This window comes from Adelges cooleyi, unplaced genomic scaffold (genome assembly GCF_023614345.1).
Source record: "Adelges cooleyi isolate 19-005CV unplaced genomic scaffold, UGA_ACOO_1.1 ACOO_flye_CR_arks_rails_tigmint_CR_PRNA_376, whole genome shotgun sequence".
Taxonomy (NCBI): domain Eukaryota; kingdom Metazoa; phylum Arthropoda; class Insecta; order Hemiptera; family Adelgidae; genus Adelges; species Adelges cooleyi.
In genome coordinates, this window is record NW_026096053.1 from 2,668,215 (window position 1) to 2,683,086 (window position 14,872).

Consider the following 14,872-nt stretch of genomic DNA (forward strand, 5'->3'; position numbering starts at 1 on the left):
GTATAATAGGTGTGTTTTAAACACATAATTGTTCTCAACGTCGTTTGCAACAGATAATATTCAAAAAACAAAATACATGTCTCTCAGTACCATTTTGCATTAGCAAAGTATCGTTTTATAATCCAACCGCTGCGACTTGTAACGTGCTTAAGTAATAAATAATTGTTTAAGTCTTTGGTAAGCTAAAATTAGATTGTTCCATCGTAATCGCAACCGGTTCTTAATTTTTCGATTATTAAAGCCACAACAGCGGTATACACGAATATATGGTGAGTAATTCGGTTATGTGGTCATACGGCTTTTGCATATTAGTCGGTGCTCTGCTGGTGGGAGCCGAAGTAAATGCAGCCATTGAAGTCAATGTGCCCATTGACAGTGTCGCTCAACGAGAATCCGGTAAGTATCGCTAGTTGTATTATTGTGATTTTTTAGTCTCGCCGATTTTCTGAAATACTGATTCATAATTTTAAATTTAACAAATAAATATTGTGAAATATTACTTCCGTTAGAAAATTAATAACAGTAAGTGCTTTTATGGACTATTTAAGTTATAAAAGCAAAATCATAAGTAATGGTACCTACTTTTTTTTAATTGATCTAAAAATGACATTTTAATGAAATGTTTTTATTTTCTATAACAGACAAATAATAGTATACTGTACACATTTAATAAATCTCTGTATTAAACAGTAGGTTCATTTCCATACGCAAACGTTATATTCATCGACTTACGGTTTGTTATACTTTACTTCTAGATGCAAAATATTGGGTGGAAGCTGGAAAGAAAAATGTAGCGGAAAAGTCAAAGTTAGCGCTGCGGACCAACACCGCCAAAAATCTCATAATGTTTTTGGGAGATGGCATGTCTTTGACTACGTTGACAGCCGCTAGAATTTACAAAGGTCAACTGATAAATTATACTGGCGAGAGTGATAATTTGAGTTTCGAACATTTTCCGTTTACCGGAATAGCAAAGGTAATAAACGCAATTTCATAAATCATACCGCGAGACATTCAATTCTGATAAAATATTTTCCACTATATAATTTACAACAAAGACTTATTGTGTGGATATGCAAGTCGCCGACTCCGCGTGCACGGCCACAGCGTACTTGGCTGGTGTCAAAAACAATTTAGGCACTATAGGAGTATCTTCCAAAGTGAAGCAGTACGACTGTCCGGCTTCGGTCATCGACGATAACCCGGATTCTATCATGAAATGGGCTCAATGGGCCGGCAAGGCAACAGGAATAGTGACAACCACCCGGGTCACTCACGCCTCCCCGGCTGGAGCTTTTGCGCATACTGCCAACAGGGACTGGGAATCGGACGCTGACATGTTAAAACACCAAAATATAACCAACATCACCCAGTGTGAAGACATCGCAAAACAATTGGTAACCAGAGATCCGGGCAGGAATTTCAAGGTGAGCAAAGAAACGATTGATCAGTACACCCGACCTCTTGTTGGGTGTTCGAAGGTAATAGTGTTGTATTCATTAACGTAGGTTATAATGGGCGGCGGAAGGAATAAATTTTTGTTGAAAAATGGCAAGACCGCTGAACGTTCGGACGTAGACTTGGTGGTACAATGGAAAGAAGACAAGAAAGAGAGATTTGAGAACGAAAACGCGGTGTATATGACTAACAGGGAAGAGCTCATGACGACAGATACGTCGAACGTAGACCATTTATTGGGTAAATACAAAATATGTAGATGAGGTACTATTCGTTTTGATATTAAGTTAGCATAACACAACTGGTTTAGGGTTATTCCACGACGACCATCTCGACTTCCGGCTAAAGTCGGACGTAGTCAAACAGCCCACTTTGCAGGAAATGACTTCCAAAGCTATACAAGTGCTCCAACGAGAAAAGAACGGATTTGTGTTGTTTGTCGAAGGTGGTCTCATCGACAAAGGTCATCACGCTACCTACGCTAAAATAGCTTTGGACGAGACCGTTGAACTCTCCAAGGCCGTTACGGCAGCCGTAAAACTGACTAGTGAGGACGATACTCTTATCGTGGTCACATCCGATCACGCGCACACCATGTCCATGGCGGGATATCCAGCTCGAGGTTCTAACATACTAGGGACGTCCGGTTCGTTAGCAAAGGACAACATGCCTTATACGACTCTGAGTTATGCCAACGGACCGCAAAGCAACAACGAACCGACGGATTGCCGCAGAATGAACATGACCAACGTTGATTTCGGTAAAAATAGTAATTTTATATTTAGTTTTGTTTTGCTAAAGAAATATTTAAAAAATTTGTCGCATAAAAATTGGACAAGTCCCTGTTTATATTGTGGGTACCTGTTGAACTGTATTATTTTTTTGACAAAGATAACGTCGACCTGAGGTATCCGAAATTGGTACCGTTGAAAGATGAAACTCACGGTGGCGATGATGTGATGGTGTTCGCAAGAGGACCCTGGGCTCATTTATTTACTGGAAACTACGAACAGAATACTATACCTTTGGCTATGGCTATGGCTGCAGGAATTTCAACAGATCCTCCACAAAATAGCGCATTTTCGTTAAACCATCACTCTAACAGTGTAGTTGGAGCATTTATTTTTTTCTATTTTCTTGTACGTCATACCGTTGATTTTATCTAATTGATCAATAACCCGTGGTTTGTACTACTTGTTTTTTGCAATTAACTTGCTGATGAGAATTTAATATTTATATTTTATTTATAACTACATTACAGTAGGTACGTCATTTAATATTTACATAGCGTATTTGCGTAAATTTAAGTACTCTTTATAAACAATACTTCTACTAGCATAGAATTAAAGGCGCTGTAATCAGTATTTAACAATACTTATGATGTTTTTAGTCTAATGCTTGTAAATCTTTTTCTGGCAGATATGACGCATGTGGAAACTCTTATGATGTCGGGTGTTTAGTTTAGCTTTAAACGATATCGTTTACCCTTTGAATAAAACAACTTAAATCGTTCATAAAAAAGTAACAGGAAAGTAGTGTATGTTAGGCTTAGTATTAGGTTAATCCGATTGAAGTACTTCTTTATTCTTACAAGTACATTTTTTTATAACTAACACTATAAAATTACAATGATCATAATGTGTTTTAGGGAAGGAAAAATATAATGAATACTGTTGGATTTTTCCCCCTGAACGTACCTGTGAATTTAGTATTACCTAGGTTGTTTTTAAACTTCCTAATTGCTAGTGTTACCTATTATAACATAATTAAAATCAATTTTTTAATGTAAAATTATATGTTACCATCTTCGGATCGCGACCAGATTTATCTCAAGTCTTAACTCGTTACTAACATACGATTACATTGTACTTATTTGATAAACTACAGAAAACGCTCGAAGTTTCATAAATATATTACAGTACCGGTACAGGTATTCTTTGGCTTTTGTGGTTCACCTTGAAGGAGTTCTCTACGACCACGGACCGACTAGCAGTGAAAACTACAATATATTGCTTACTTAAACAATGCTTTTTAAATAAAATTGTCACTTATTCGCCGCTAACTTTAGAGTTACTCTGTTAAAGGCACGACTGTCCGTTGAGTACCTCGGCTGAAATATGGAACAAATATTCTGTCGCCATATTGGAGTGTTTAAAATGGTCTATACTAGGGCACTAGGTACATTGTTTTAATAATTCTGACATAGTATCTTCATTAAGTGCAGTATTAACAGCTAATTGTAAACTAAGAATTGTACAATAGACTTGGTATTTTATATGTGTTATCAGTTATCACTGACTATTATAGTATGAATTGTCTGAACAGCATTAACTAATTATTTCGGATTATCAATAGAATAATAAACCTTATCGTCGTTTATTCCGACAAAACCCTGAAGTACTTTATTTTATTTTATAATAGGCCTTAATTGGACCCTTAAGTACTTAAAGCAATATGATTTATTATTAAACACTTACGTGAAAGTCGTGCATTATACGTGCAACTAATACTAACCTATATTAAAAAAATTGATTTTATATTATTCGTATTCACATGATCACGGAACAGTGATAATTTATGTATAATGACTATTACATTTGTAATTATTTTTTACTTTATTTTTTTCATTTAAAAACCACTTGAGTAAAAAATATGAACATGTATTATTATTGATGAGGACCTGCACTAAAGTTTAATTAAGTTAACTGTCTTTCGAGGTAAAAAATTGTACCATGTTTTTTATATAACTGTAAAGTTAACCTGGGATGAGAGAACATATTAAATAATAGGGAAGGAGTATATTGGGGCGGGGGGAAGGTCACAGGTCTATATGAATTATTACAACTGAAAGTGGTTAAATCACTGCGAATCTTTGTTTTGAAAAAATTGTATATGTTATAGTTCTATTTTGGATTTACCTTTGTTCTAATTTTCAGACCTTAAACCTCAAAATTTCACCTAAAAAAAGTCAAAATAAGAAAAAGTTTATCAGTAGTACTATTTATAACGAATATTCCATACAAATTTGGAACTAATTCGACTTTTTTTTTAAATGTATAGAGCGCCGTAATTTTAAATAGAAAAATATGTACATTTTTTTGGTTTTTTATAGACTTTGATAGGATGAAAAAAATTTTAGGTTTAGAAGATTATGTCTAGACGGAAAAAAACACATCATTGTACTAAGTATTAAAATGTACACATGTATTAAAAAATTAATTTTTAATTTATTTCGAAAACTGTTAATGTACTTTTATAACATTGAATTCTATACGAGTCGATGTAATAGATTAAGAAAATTATTTCAAAAATAAACTAAAAAGCATATGAAATGCGAATAAAAAAAATAATTTTTCCAATAATTCTGACAACATTTTCATTAAATGTTTATTTTTGTAACTGGCACTTATTGGATCCATAATCAACGTCATCGCATATATTTGTATACACCATACTCATGATATATATTCGTATACAAGTTGTCATATCGCACCGGAAATTAGAACACTACACTATTGAGTGAATGCTTTTGGCGTAAAAGAGATCTCATTTTGGCGTAAATGTCAACTGTAATATTTTTCTTTTCAATTTCATTTGTCAAAACGCAAAAAAAAAAATAGGTGTGATTTCTACTGAAAGGAGAAAGATAAAACTATAACAGCTTAGCATAGTTTATAATACAACAAAGCTTAGAATACGAGCTGAGAAGAAACGTGTAAAATCTAAATATTTATTCTTTTATCACAGTAATGCGCAGTTTAAGCCTAGAACAACTTTATTTGTCTTACAATAGCTATCGGTAATTACATTTTTCGTCATATTTTATACTCACACTAAGCATAGTTCCAGAATATAATATCTGTACGACGCGTTACACACTTGTATATTGCGCAATTATTTTAATTCACACGGCATAGACAATAAAGATAGATCGATAGATGATTGGAAAACCATAGCCTAATGTAATTATAAATAAAAAAAAGATCATTGAAGGCACCGCACCTTATTCTCCTACCGTGAGCAAAGATTGGGGCACTCATCGCGAAGTACAATAATTCATTTGTAGGTATAAATAAGGCCGGGTAACGTAATATTGTGTGTAACGTCAATCATGTGGGCACACGCTGTTTGGTTTTTGACTGCGCTACAGGTGCTGGCAGCGGTCACCGACATAAACGCATTCACCGAATCAGGTATTGTTTGCTTTAATTAGGTTAAGCAAAAAAAAAAAAATTGTATTTTGTTGTTTTAATTACATTATAAATATTATAATTTTTTTTTGTCTTTTGGGATTCATTCTTAATTGAACCATTTTATTGGTCGGATTTGATATTAATTATTTTCCATAGGAAATGACTTATGAATGTCATTTCTGTCAATGTATTAACTTGAATGACAATCGAAGACAATGTTATAGGTTGAAAAAATTGAGACGAATACGTCATATTGTTACGTTTGCCACCAATTTTTATCAAACAACTGAACTGATTTTGATTTATTAAAAACCGTATATTTATTGAAATCGTATTTATTTTTTATTCTAATTCAAGCACAGTAAATTTTATTAAAATTGCTTATACTACAGCTAAATACCACTAAACAAAAGTAAAAATGGTCTTACACTTATACATAACTTCAGTGAAATTAATGAATACGTAATTTGTTTCCAACTAAAAAGTTAAAATTAAAAAAGCCGACAGCAAAATATGTAGATAAGAAAAAATAAATTATACATAATTATATTTGGAAGTATGACAATATTAGTAGTAATGTGAGCAATGGTTATATGATACAAGTTTAATATTATAATGTCAGCAGTCGGAGATCTATTAAAATTAAAAATAATTTTATACTCTTTTAAATTATTTAGTTTAACCTTCGTGGTTGGTATTCTGTATTGTTTAGGAAATGATGATAGTCGACTTTTTTTTTTACTTTTATAATTTAGCTAACAGCAATTTCCCATTATTAAATGTTCATACTTTTAAATGACTTTGCTAAGTTTATTTTAATATTTTTTTTAAGGTTTTTCATATAACGCGTCTCATTAAAATATTTTATTTGCAGTGCATACAATTTTTTAGTATTGGAGGTTAATTTCCTCTGTATTTTAGCTTAACCTTTAAACAATTTATCGTAATTCCATCATTCTACTTTTTTGAAGTATGTTCTTGGACGGTACTTTTAATACTAATAGTTATAATTATAATAAGATTACACGAAAAAAACTGTACATTCTTATAACTTTAAGTACAATTATACAACATTTATATTACAACCTATACAGGTAACTGACAAAAAAAAATGTATTTTGTTTGCAATAAATACACAAAAAAAAAAACCGTGCAAACTTTAAGTATGTTATCAAGAAAACAAAAAAAATGTTTTGTATGATTTCTATTTTATAGATATTCTGTATTGGCGGCAAAATGCTAAAAAATTGGTGGAAGAAAAAGAAACGCTAACGTTGAGGACAAACACCGCTAAAAATCTTATTATATTTATGGGAGACGGTATGTCCGTGCCAACATTGACAGCTGCCAGAATATACAAAGGACAATTAAAAAACGAGACTGGCGAAAGCGATCATTTGAGCTTCGAACGATTTCCTTTTACGGGAATGTCTAAAGTAAATTTTAAGAAAATAACCATTTTTTCTGCTCTTATTAATATATATATATATATATTTTTTTTTTTTGACATATTTAAATAATTTAATTTTAATAGACTTACTGCGTGGATAAACAAGTACCCGATTCCGCGTGTACGGCTACTGCTTACCTGTGTGGTGTGAAAGCTAATAGAGGCACAATAGGCGTTACGTCGAAAGTATTGCGAAAGGATTGTCCTGCCGCCGCTGCTGATAACAGACCTGAGTCCATCATGCAATGGGCACAGTGGGCTGGTAAGGCCACGGGAATAGTAACGACGACCAGGGTAACTCATGCGTCTCCTGCTGGTGCCTATGCTCATTCAGCAGAGAGAGATTGGGAATCTGATTCCGATATGTTGAAACATGCGAATATCACTAGTATAAAAGAGTGCGAAGACATTGCACTGCAATTGATCACCAGGGATCCAGGTAGAAATTTCAAAGTGAGTATTCATAATAGGAACTGGGTATAATTTTATCCTTAAATCATCATCTATAATACACTGTAACTACATTTTTTCATATTTGTAAATTCTATAGGTCATAATGGGCGGAGGCCGAGATAAATTCTTGATGAAAAAGGTCAATACCACCAACGAACGGTTAAGCGAAGATTTGGTGGTCAGGTGGCAAAACGACAAGGAGGAACGCTTTAAAGGAAAAACCGCCAAGTATATGACTAACAGGGGCGAACTGCTCTCCGCGGATGTGTCCAAAATAGATTATTTGTTGGGTAAAAAATAAATCATTATTAGATTTAAATTCTCAAAGAATTTAGCTTCAATTTTTGACCCGCGTTATTTCGTGTAGGGCTTTTTCAAGAACAGCATATGGACTACAGGCTGAAATCCGACGTGAATAAACAGCCCACGTTGCAGGAAATGACTAGGAAAGCTATTGAGTTGCTTCAAAAAGAAGAAAACGGGTTCGTTTTGTTCGTCGAAGGTGGTCTCATCGACATCGCTCATCATGAAAAATACGCCAAATTAGCTTTGGACGAAACGGTCGAACTATCTAAAGCCGTCTCAGAAGCAGTCTCGTTGACCAGCGAAGACGATACATTGATCGTCGTCACTTCAGATCACGCTCATACCATGTCTATGGCGGGATATCCAAATCGAGGCGCCAGTATATTAGGACTTGGCGGAAAGTTGGCCAAGGACGGTAAGCCCTACACGACGCTGAGTTATGCCAACGGACCTGAAACCGAAAAAGGGTCGACTGATCACTCAAGAACGAATCTAACCGAAGTGGATTTCGGTAAGAATAATATTATTGTAGAGTGAAGATCAAACCAGGGCTCGAAATCGAAATAAAAATGTCCACTTCAATTATTATGAATACCTTTTTTATTTTATTTTAATTTAATACACCGTTTTAATATTATTTAAAATACCGTTAATAAGTTTTTTCGATTTCGGTTTTGAAACCGGTTTTGAGCAGTTGAATTGTACGAATTGTCAGTTATCGGTATTATACCTATATTAATAATAACGGAATTAGTTTTGAATTAATTATATTTGAAAATCCATTGGTGACTAAAAACGCTTCTTACAAAATTATTAACAGTGGCGCCGAACACTTGACAAATTTGGTAGTTCAAAACACTTGACGGTTCCAAAGCGATATTATTACTATATTATGTTCTAATCTCTACTAATAAATCGTTGTAAATCATTATTACAACACGGTATGATTATTATTTTACTGTTTAGAGAATGTCGACTTTCGATACCCGAGTTTGGTGCCATTGAGCTCGGAGACTCACGGTGGCGACGATGTGATGGTATTTGCGAGAGGACCTTGGGCTCACTTGTTTACCGGCAACTATGAACAGAACACAATACCTTTGGCCATGGCGACAGCTGCTAAAATTTCGACCGAATCTCAAAAATCCAAAAAAGAAAGTACCACTTCGCTTGGACAAATATCCGCCGACGCTCTCAACACTCTGATAGCGTCCATGTTGATTGTACTTTTTGGAATTCACTTATCAAACGCTTAGTATTATCGACTTATAAGTATTGTATTTAGTTTGCATACATTTGTTATTGTAAAATAACAAACGGCTTTTAATTTTTGTATTTATATTTAAACTAGCATACCTGAGCATCGATGGTTAGTTAAAACTAGGTATATACCATTTTTCAATAGTCGAACGTAGCGATAAGTATCAAAGTCAAATACGTTAACTATTATGTTATACGTAGTTCTTTATGTTTTATTTTAATAATTAGTACACTCTCTTATAATCTTTACAGTCTAAACATTTTTATATTTATTCATTTGAAATTAACGTCATAATATTTAGTTGAGTCAGTATCATATACCTATCATGTAGTATGTTAAATATTTAATTTACTGTGCTTACATTTAGGCTACATTATTAATTATTTTGTATTTTATGTTTTCATTGGTCCACATTGTTCTGTAGATATAATATATATTTTTAAATAATACATATTTTGTATTCGTTTACTTAAGTATATCATGACCACTAAAGACCATGATATTCCTTTATGAATTATTACGGTCATAAACTTAATAATCATGTTCTACTAATACAAAGTTTGTTAACGACTAAGCGGTGATGGTTAGTGTGGTAAAATGTAAAATATTACACTTAATTATTTGAGTTTTTAATGTTATACGCCATGTGGCGAAATAGACTATACCACTGTCGTTTTTACGCGCGTTTTGTGAGATAACGATAAAAATAAAAAGCAAATAAAATATCTCAGTTCGAAAGGTAATGCGATTGAAGACAAAGGTCGTGTTTGTTTTGTCTATTTTGTTGATTTACATAAATATCATGTAGGATTAACAACGTGGCAATTGCGGGTAAATCGATAATAAAAAAATGATAAATGACTTATTCAAATATATTTTATTGCCGGGTCCGATTAATGGTAATATTACTGTGATAACACTTTGTATGAAAAATTCCAACACCTCCTAAGCATAACGGCAGCAGTCCGCTTGTATATAAGGCTTCGAAGATCTAAAGTGATCTGTCAATCATGTGGGCGCACGCAGCTTGTGTTTTGTTGCAGGCGTTGGCCGTCACTTCTGCGGCGATTGACAGAAACTTGGAATCAGGTACGCTATTATATTATCTGCCTACAACAGATTTTTTTATTTATTCATTTTTATTTCAGCATAATTACAATGACGTTGCAAAATATAAATATAATATAATATAATAACAAGATTGTGAGTTCATAAAAACGTTATAAAAAGTAACCATCCGTTGGTTTTTAAATATTTGTGATAGGATTTAGGGACATTGCGGGTAATAGTGCATCGATTTTTTCAGTAGGTAGTCTTAAACATGCTCACGAAACCGGTATTACAATGCTCGAGAATTTTTATTTGAATTATTTAATGAATGATTATTTTGTTTCTTTATTGATGATCAATACTAATCCACCCACGTGATCGACCGATCCATTGAACGAATTAAATTCGAGTGTAACTTAATACAGATATTTTTGACTTTTTACCGCGCTAATTAAAACTTAATACATTTAATGAATTTACATTAATTTAGTCGTAATGCTATTTTAATTATAGACAAGTATAATTAGACTCGACCCCAACTAAAAGTAGATGTAGATATTTCCTAGCTTAGTTTGAACCCGTGTCTGATCACTCGGTTGTAATATAATAATACTAATTAGAGTGCAAATAATTACAAGCCTCTGTAATATTTACGTCAAATTTGGTTTTTACGTTTTAACTTCATACTACAAAATTATTACATAAATATATACATATATATATATTAGTACCAATGACTCGCTGTTACGTTATAGTTACTTACAATAACAAACACAGTTTAAAGTAATAAATACTTTATACTGCAATTATATATTATAACAATTAGATTAGTCACGTTTGGTAGTTTGCCGTAAATCGTTACAACATTCGAATACCAAAAATTGAAACTATCAGAAAAAATAAAATAATATCGCAGATGAATACATTGCGCCAATTAACGCACTCGTAAAGGCTTTATAAAAGTTTTTTCATTTGTAAACGAAATTAATTGGAGTAGGTAGCCATTGTTTGAAATTCAATACAAAATACCTTTTAGCTTCGGTAGTAATAATACTAATAATAGTAAATATATAAATATAATATATGTGTGTGTGTTTTTTTAATCATAAACAAGGTACCTACTTGGGAAAATCGATTTTGCTTTTAACGTTACCCAAACTTATAACAATTACAATAAATTATTGATTTAAAAAATAATTTACAAAATGTTACTTCCTACCTATTGTGTTTATTGTAAACAATTTATTACTTTTTACATATTTTATAAAAAAAATTGTTATTATAATAATTGGATGTATGCTTTTTTTACGTGTTCATTTTTAAGTCATTTTCTAGTCTTACCGTTTAAACAACAAGAGATTTATACTATTACACAAATTATTTACTGTTCTTGCTAATATGACTAGGTATTTGAATTGGGTTTGTGTACACTTTATAATATTATATTATCATAAAACAAAGACTAAGTTTATAGTTCATTGTATTCAACACAATTAAAATAAAAATAATTTTTGTTCAAACGATAACAGTGAGTATGCAAATATTTAATGCATACAATAATTTTATAAATAGCTATCAGCGCAGCGTGATTTAGTGTAAATGTATCTAATTTTAGACAAAGAATTTGACCTAACCGAACAGTAAAGAGAACGTTTTTGTCAAAACTCAATATTATTTGAGTTAACCTCCCAGCTCGAAAACGACACAAAATAACGACGCGAAATTCGTACTTTTTTGTAAACGCTATTGTTAATGGTTATGATGTCAATAATTTAATAACTACATCAAAATGTTGTACCTATCACCGTTAAAATAAAATAATGTCATACACTTATTTTACACGCATTTTTTAAATTATTATAGATGTGAAATATTGGATGGAAAATGGCAAAAATCTGCTGGAAAAAAAAGCGAAATTAAAATTCCAAACTAACACAGCCAAAAACCTGATACTGTTCATGGGCGACGGCATGTCTCTGACTACATTGACAGCGGCCAGAATATATAAAGGTCAACTAAAGAACGAGACAGGCGAAAACGGTTATTTGAGTTTCGAACATTTTCCGTTTACAGGAATTTCAAAGGTACTTTAATATAGAAAAATCATTCATCCATCGCCTACTAAATACGTCGTTTTGAACACAGTTAACTAATGTTCACACTTGAGTACAGGTGATATTATTGTATCAGTTGCTATATATATATGCATGGGAAGCAGTATAACCCAAAGGTCCCAAGTCGGCTTAGTTTATATTCTAGGAGTTCGATTTTGAACAGGTGGTTTAGACTCTATAGTCTATACTAAGAATATTTTTTACATTTACAAGTCTATCTTACCTATACCTTCACCCGTTTGATTTTTAATTTAATTACAACTAATATTTAATTTTAAACTTTTTTACTGACATACAATTTAATACATATGGTTACAATAATTTTAAAAGTCAACTTTGTTTAAACAATACTAAAAAATAAATTAAAATGAACTCGAGCTTAGTTTTAGTTAAAACTAAAAACACACATAGATAGTCCGCGTTGAGTAGTTTTTTTTAGCGACAACGAATTTATGTTTAATCTATGGCCTAGCCCATTACAATATAAATAGTATATTATAATCACACGTCGAAACTGATTATTATTAGTATACATTTTGTAAAAACAGCAAATAAACGTAACGTTATCCTAGCATATTGAATGCCTAAATTTTAAAATCAAATAATATTTAAATATTATTTGACGGAGCAATGTCGGTTTTCTGGTTTTTCTCGTTATATGTTTATACAACGATTTAATTTTTGTATTGTTTTTTAAAATGTTGATTAGACCTATTGCGTGGATAAACAAGTGGCAGACTCCGCTTGTTCGGCAACGGCATACTTGAGCGGAGTTAAAGGTAATTTTGGCACGGTAGGCGTATCGTCCAAAGTGAGGATAAACGACTGTGCGGCTTCGATTGTGGAAAAGAGACCTGAATCCATTATGCAATGGGCTCAGTGGGCTGGTAAGAGTACTGGAATAGTGACCACGGCCAGGGTGACACACGCTTCTCCATCCGGTAGTTTCGCCCATACATCAAACCGAAATTGGGAATCGGACGCCGACATGCTTAGGTACAAGCATGAGACCGAGGTCGACATAAGTCAGTGCGAAGACATAGCCCGTCAGTTGGTTTCCCGAGACCCGGGCAGAAACTTTAAGGTGCTTTTTGTAGAGCAACGCCGCAGCAGAATGCCAATATTGTTTATTTTTTATCTGTACAGGTGATATTTGGCGGCGGTAGAGATAAGTTCAGGGCAATGAAGATCAATTCTACTGGCGAACGACTGGACGAAGACTTGGTTGCCAAATGGAAAAGAGACAAGACCGACCGGTTCGAAGGAAAGACCACGCGGTACATGACCACCAGGAAAGAGCTACTAAACACGGACGTTTCGAAAGTAGATTACTTGTTGGGTAATTTCGAAAATTCAGTAAAACAAGTATTGTTAAGCATTGGTTTTGAGTATATTTGTTCAAATAGGTCTGTTTCACGACAGTCATTTGGAATACAGATTGAAATCGAACGTCGAGGAACAGCCGACCCTGCAGGAAATGACCAGTAAAGCTATCCAAGCGTTGAAGAAGGATAAAAACGGATTCGTTCTATTCGTGGAAGGCGGTCTCATCGACATTGCCCACCACAATACTTATGCGAAATTTGCGTTGGACGAAACCGTCGAACTGTCCAAAGCTGTGTCCGAAGCCGTTGCCTTGACCAGTGATACCGATACCTTGATCGTGGTTACCTCGGACCATGCGCACACCATGACCATGGCTGGATATCCAGCCAGGGGATATAATGTTTTAGGAGCGACTAGTTTGCTTGCGCAGGACAAATTGCCATACTCGACATTGAGTTACGCGAACGGTCCTAAGACGAGCCAAGGTCGGCAAAGGATGAATGTAACAGACAGACTATTCGGTAAACATTTTTTTTTTAATTTCTTAAACGATTATTTTTTTGTTTAACAAACAAAATTAGTGGCTATTATTATGTCTATGAGACAAAATGTATGGGGTAGTCCATGGGATATAAAAAAGCGATAAATCCGTTATCGTTGTATACAAATTAGTACGAATGTAAATATTGCTACACGATATTTATGAATGGTATTCGTTTGTTATTTAACACCTAGTAGCAATACAGGTAGACAATACCTCGACCTATAGCGTTACTAATATTACATTTAAAATATATATATATTACTTTGTTATTTATAGAAAAAGAAAACCTGCAATATCCGAGTTTTGTACCGCTGGAATTTGAAACTCACGGCGGTGAAGACGTTATGGTATTCGCCAGAGGACCTTGGGCTCACCTTTTTACCGGCAACTATGAACAGAACACGATTCCACTGGCCATGGCAATGGCAGCAGGAATATCAACCGAGTCTCCATATAGTAGCGGTGCACCGTCGTTTGGATTACAAGCTACCGATTACGAACACAAACTCATAGCGTTCATGTTATTGGCCGCACTAGGAGGATTCCTACGGAATATATAGAACGTCGAGATTTACACAGTACATGTTGTTGCAGTTCTAATATCTAGTCTGATTATTTTTATTTTGAGAGAAAGGCTGCATACATAAGAATTATTTTCACCATTGCTAGGAAAATGTTATGACATTTAAAGTAAAAAACATAAAAATTGTTACTTTA

The 14,872-nt window shown here is 33.5% G+C and overlaps 4 protein-coding genes across 5 annotated transcripts in view; 3 read left to right on the forward strand and 1 right to left on the reverse strand.

Annotated features, from left to right (window-relative positions):
* LOC126840228 (lachesin-like) overlaps positions 1–14,872 on the reverse strand; it is a 138,238-nt gene that overhangs the window by 61,839 nt on the left and 61,527 nt on the right. The window lies entirely within an intron of this gene.
* LOC126840223 (membrane-bound alkaline phosphatase-like) lies at positions 23–3,966 on the forward strand. Its single transcript, XM_050575835.1, has 6 exons — positions 23–396; positions 756–976; positions 1,059–1,427; positions 1,509–1,698; positions 1,769–2,218; positions 2,350–3,966. The coding sequence occupies exons 1-6, from the start codon at positions 267–269 to the stop codon at positions 2,622–2,624; spliced, it is 1,635 nt and encodes a 544-aa protein (XP_050431792.1). The 5' UTR covers positions 23–266; the 3' UTR covers positions 2,625–3,966.
* LOC126840224 (membrane-bound alkaline phosphatase-like) lies at positions 5,511–9,570 on the forward strand. The gene is made up of 6 exons (XM_050575836.1): positions 5,511–5,651; positions 6,867–7,087; positions 7,186–7,554; positions 7,652–7,844; positions 7,922–8,371; positions 8,827–9,570. Exons 1-6 carry the CDS (start codon positions 5,570–5,572, stop codon positions 9,114–9,116), a joined length of 1,605 nt encoding a protein of 534 aa, XP_050431793.1. The 5' UTR covers positions 5,511–5,569; the 3' UTR covers positions 9,117–9,570.
* Positions 9,678–14,830, forward strand: LOC126840226 (membrane-bound alkaline phosphatase-like). The gene is made up of 6 exons (XM_050575838.1): positions 9,678–10,210; positions 12,035–12,255; positions 12,995–13,369; positions 13,432–13,624; positions 13,692–14,132; positions 14,432–14,830. The coding sequence occupies exons 1-6, from the start codon at positions 10,132–10,134 to the stop codon at positions 14,713–14,715; spliced, it is 1,593 nt and encodes a 530-aa protein (XP_050431795.1). The 5' UTR covers positions 9,678–10,131; the 3' UTR covers positions 14,716–14,830.

Coding starts and splice junctions, on each gene's coding strand:
- LOC126840224 (XM_050575836.1), top strand. CDS start 5,570: ATGTGGGCACACGCTGTTTGGTTTTTGACTGCGCTACAGGTGCTGGCA. Junction 7,088..7,185: donor CTTTTACGGGAATGTCTAAA/GTAAATTTTAAG, acceptor TAATTTTAATAG/ACTTACTGCGTGGATAAACA. Junction 7,845..7,921: donor CAAAATAGATTATTTGTTGG/GTAAAAAATAAA, acceptor TATTTCGTGTAG/GGCTTTTTCAAGAACAGCAT.
- LOC126840223 (XM_050575835.1), top strand. CDS start 267: ATGGTGAGTAATTCGGTTATGTGGTCATACGGCTTTTGCATATTAGTC. Junction 977..1,058: donor CGTTTACCGGAATAGCAAAG/GTAATAAACGCA, acceptor TTTACAACAAAG/ACTTATTGTGTGGATATGCA. Junction 1,699..1,768: donor GAACGTAGACCATTTATTGG/GTAAATACAAAA, acceptor CAACTGGTTTAG/GGTTATTCCACGACGACCAT.
- LOC126840226 (XM_050575838.1), top strand. CDS start 10,132: ATGTGGGCGCACGCAGCTTGTGTTTTGTTGCAGGCGTTGGCCGTCACT. Junction 12,256..12,994: donor CGTTTACAGGAATTTCAAAG/GTACTTTAATAT, acceptor AATGTTGATTAG/ACCTATTGCGTGGATAAACA. Junction 13,370..13,431: donor ACCCGGGCAGAAACTTTAAG/GTGCTTTTTGTA, acceptor TTATCTGTACAG/GTGATATTTGGCGGCGGTAG.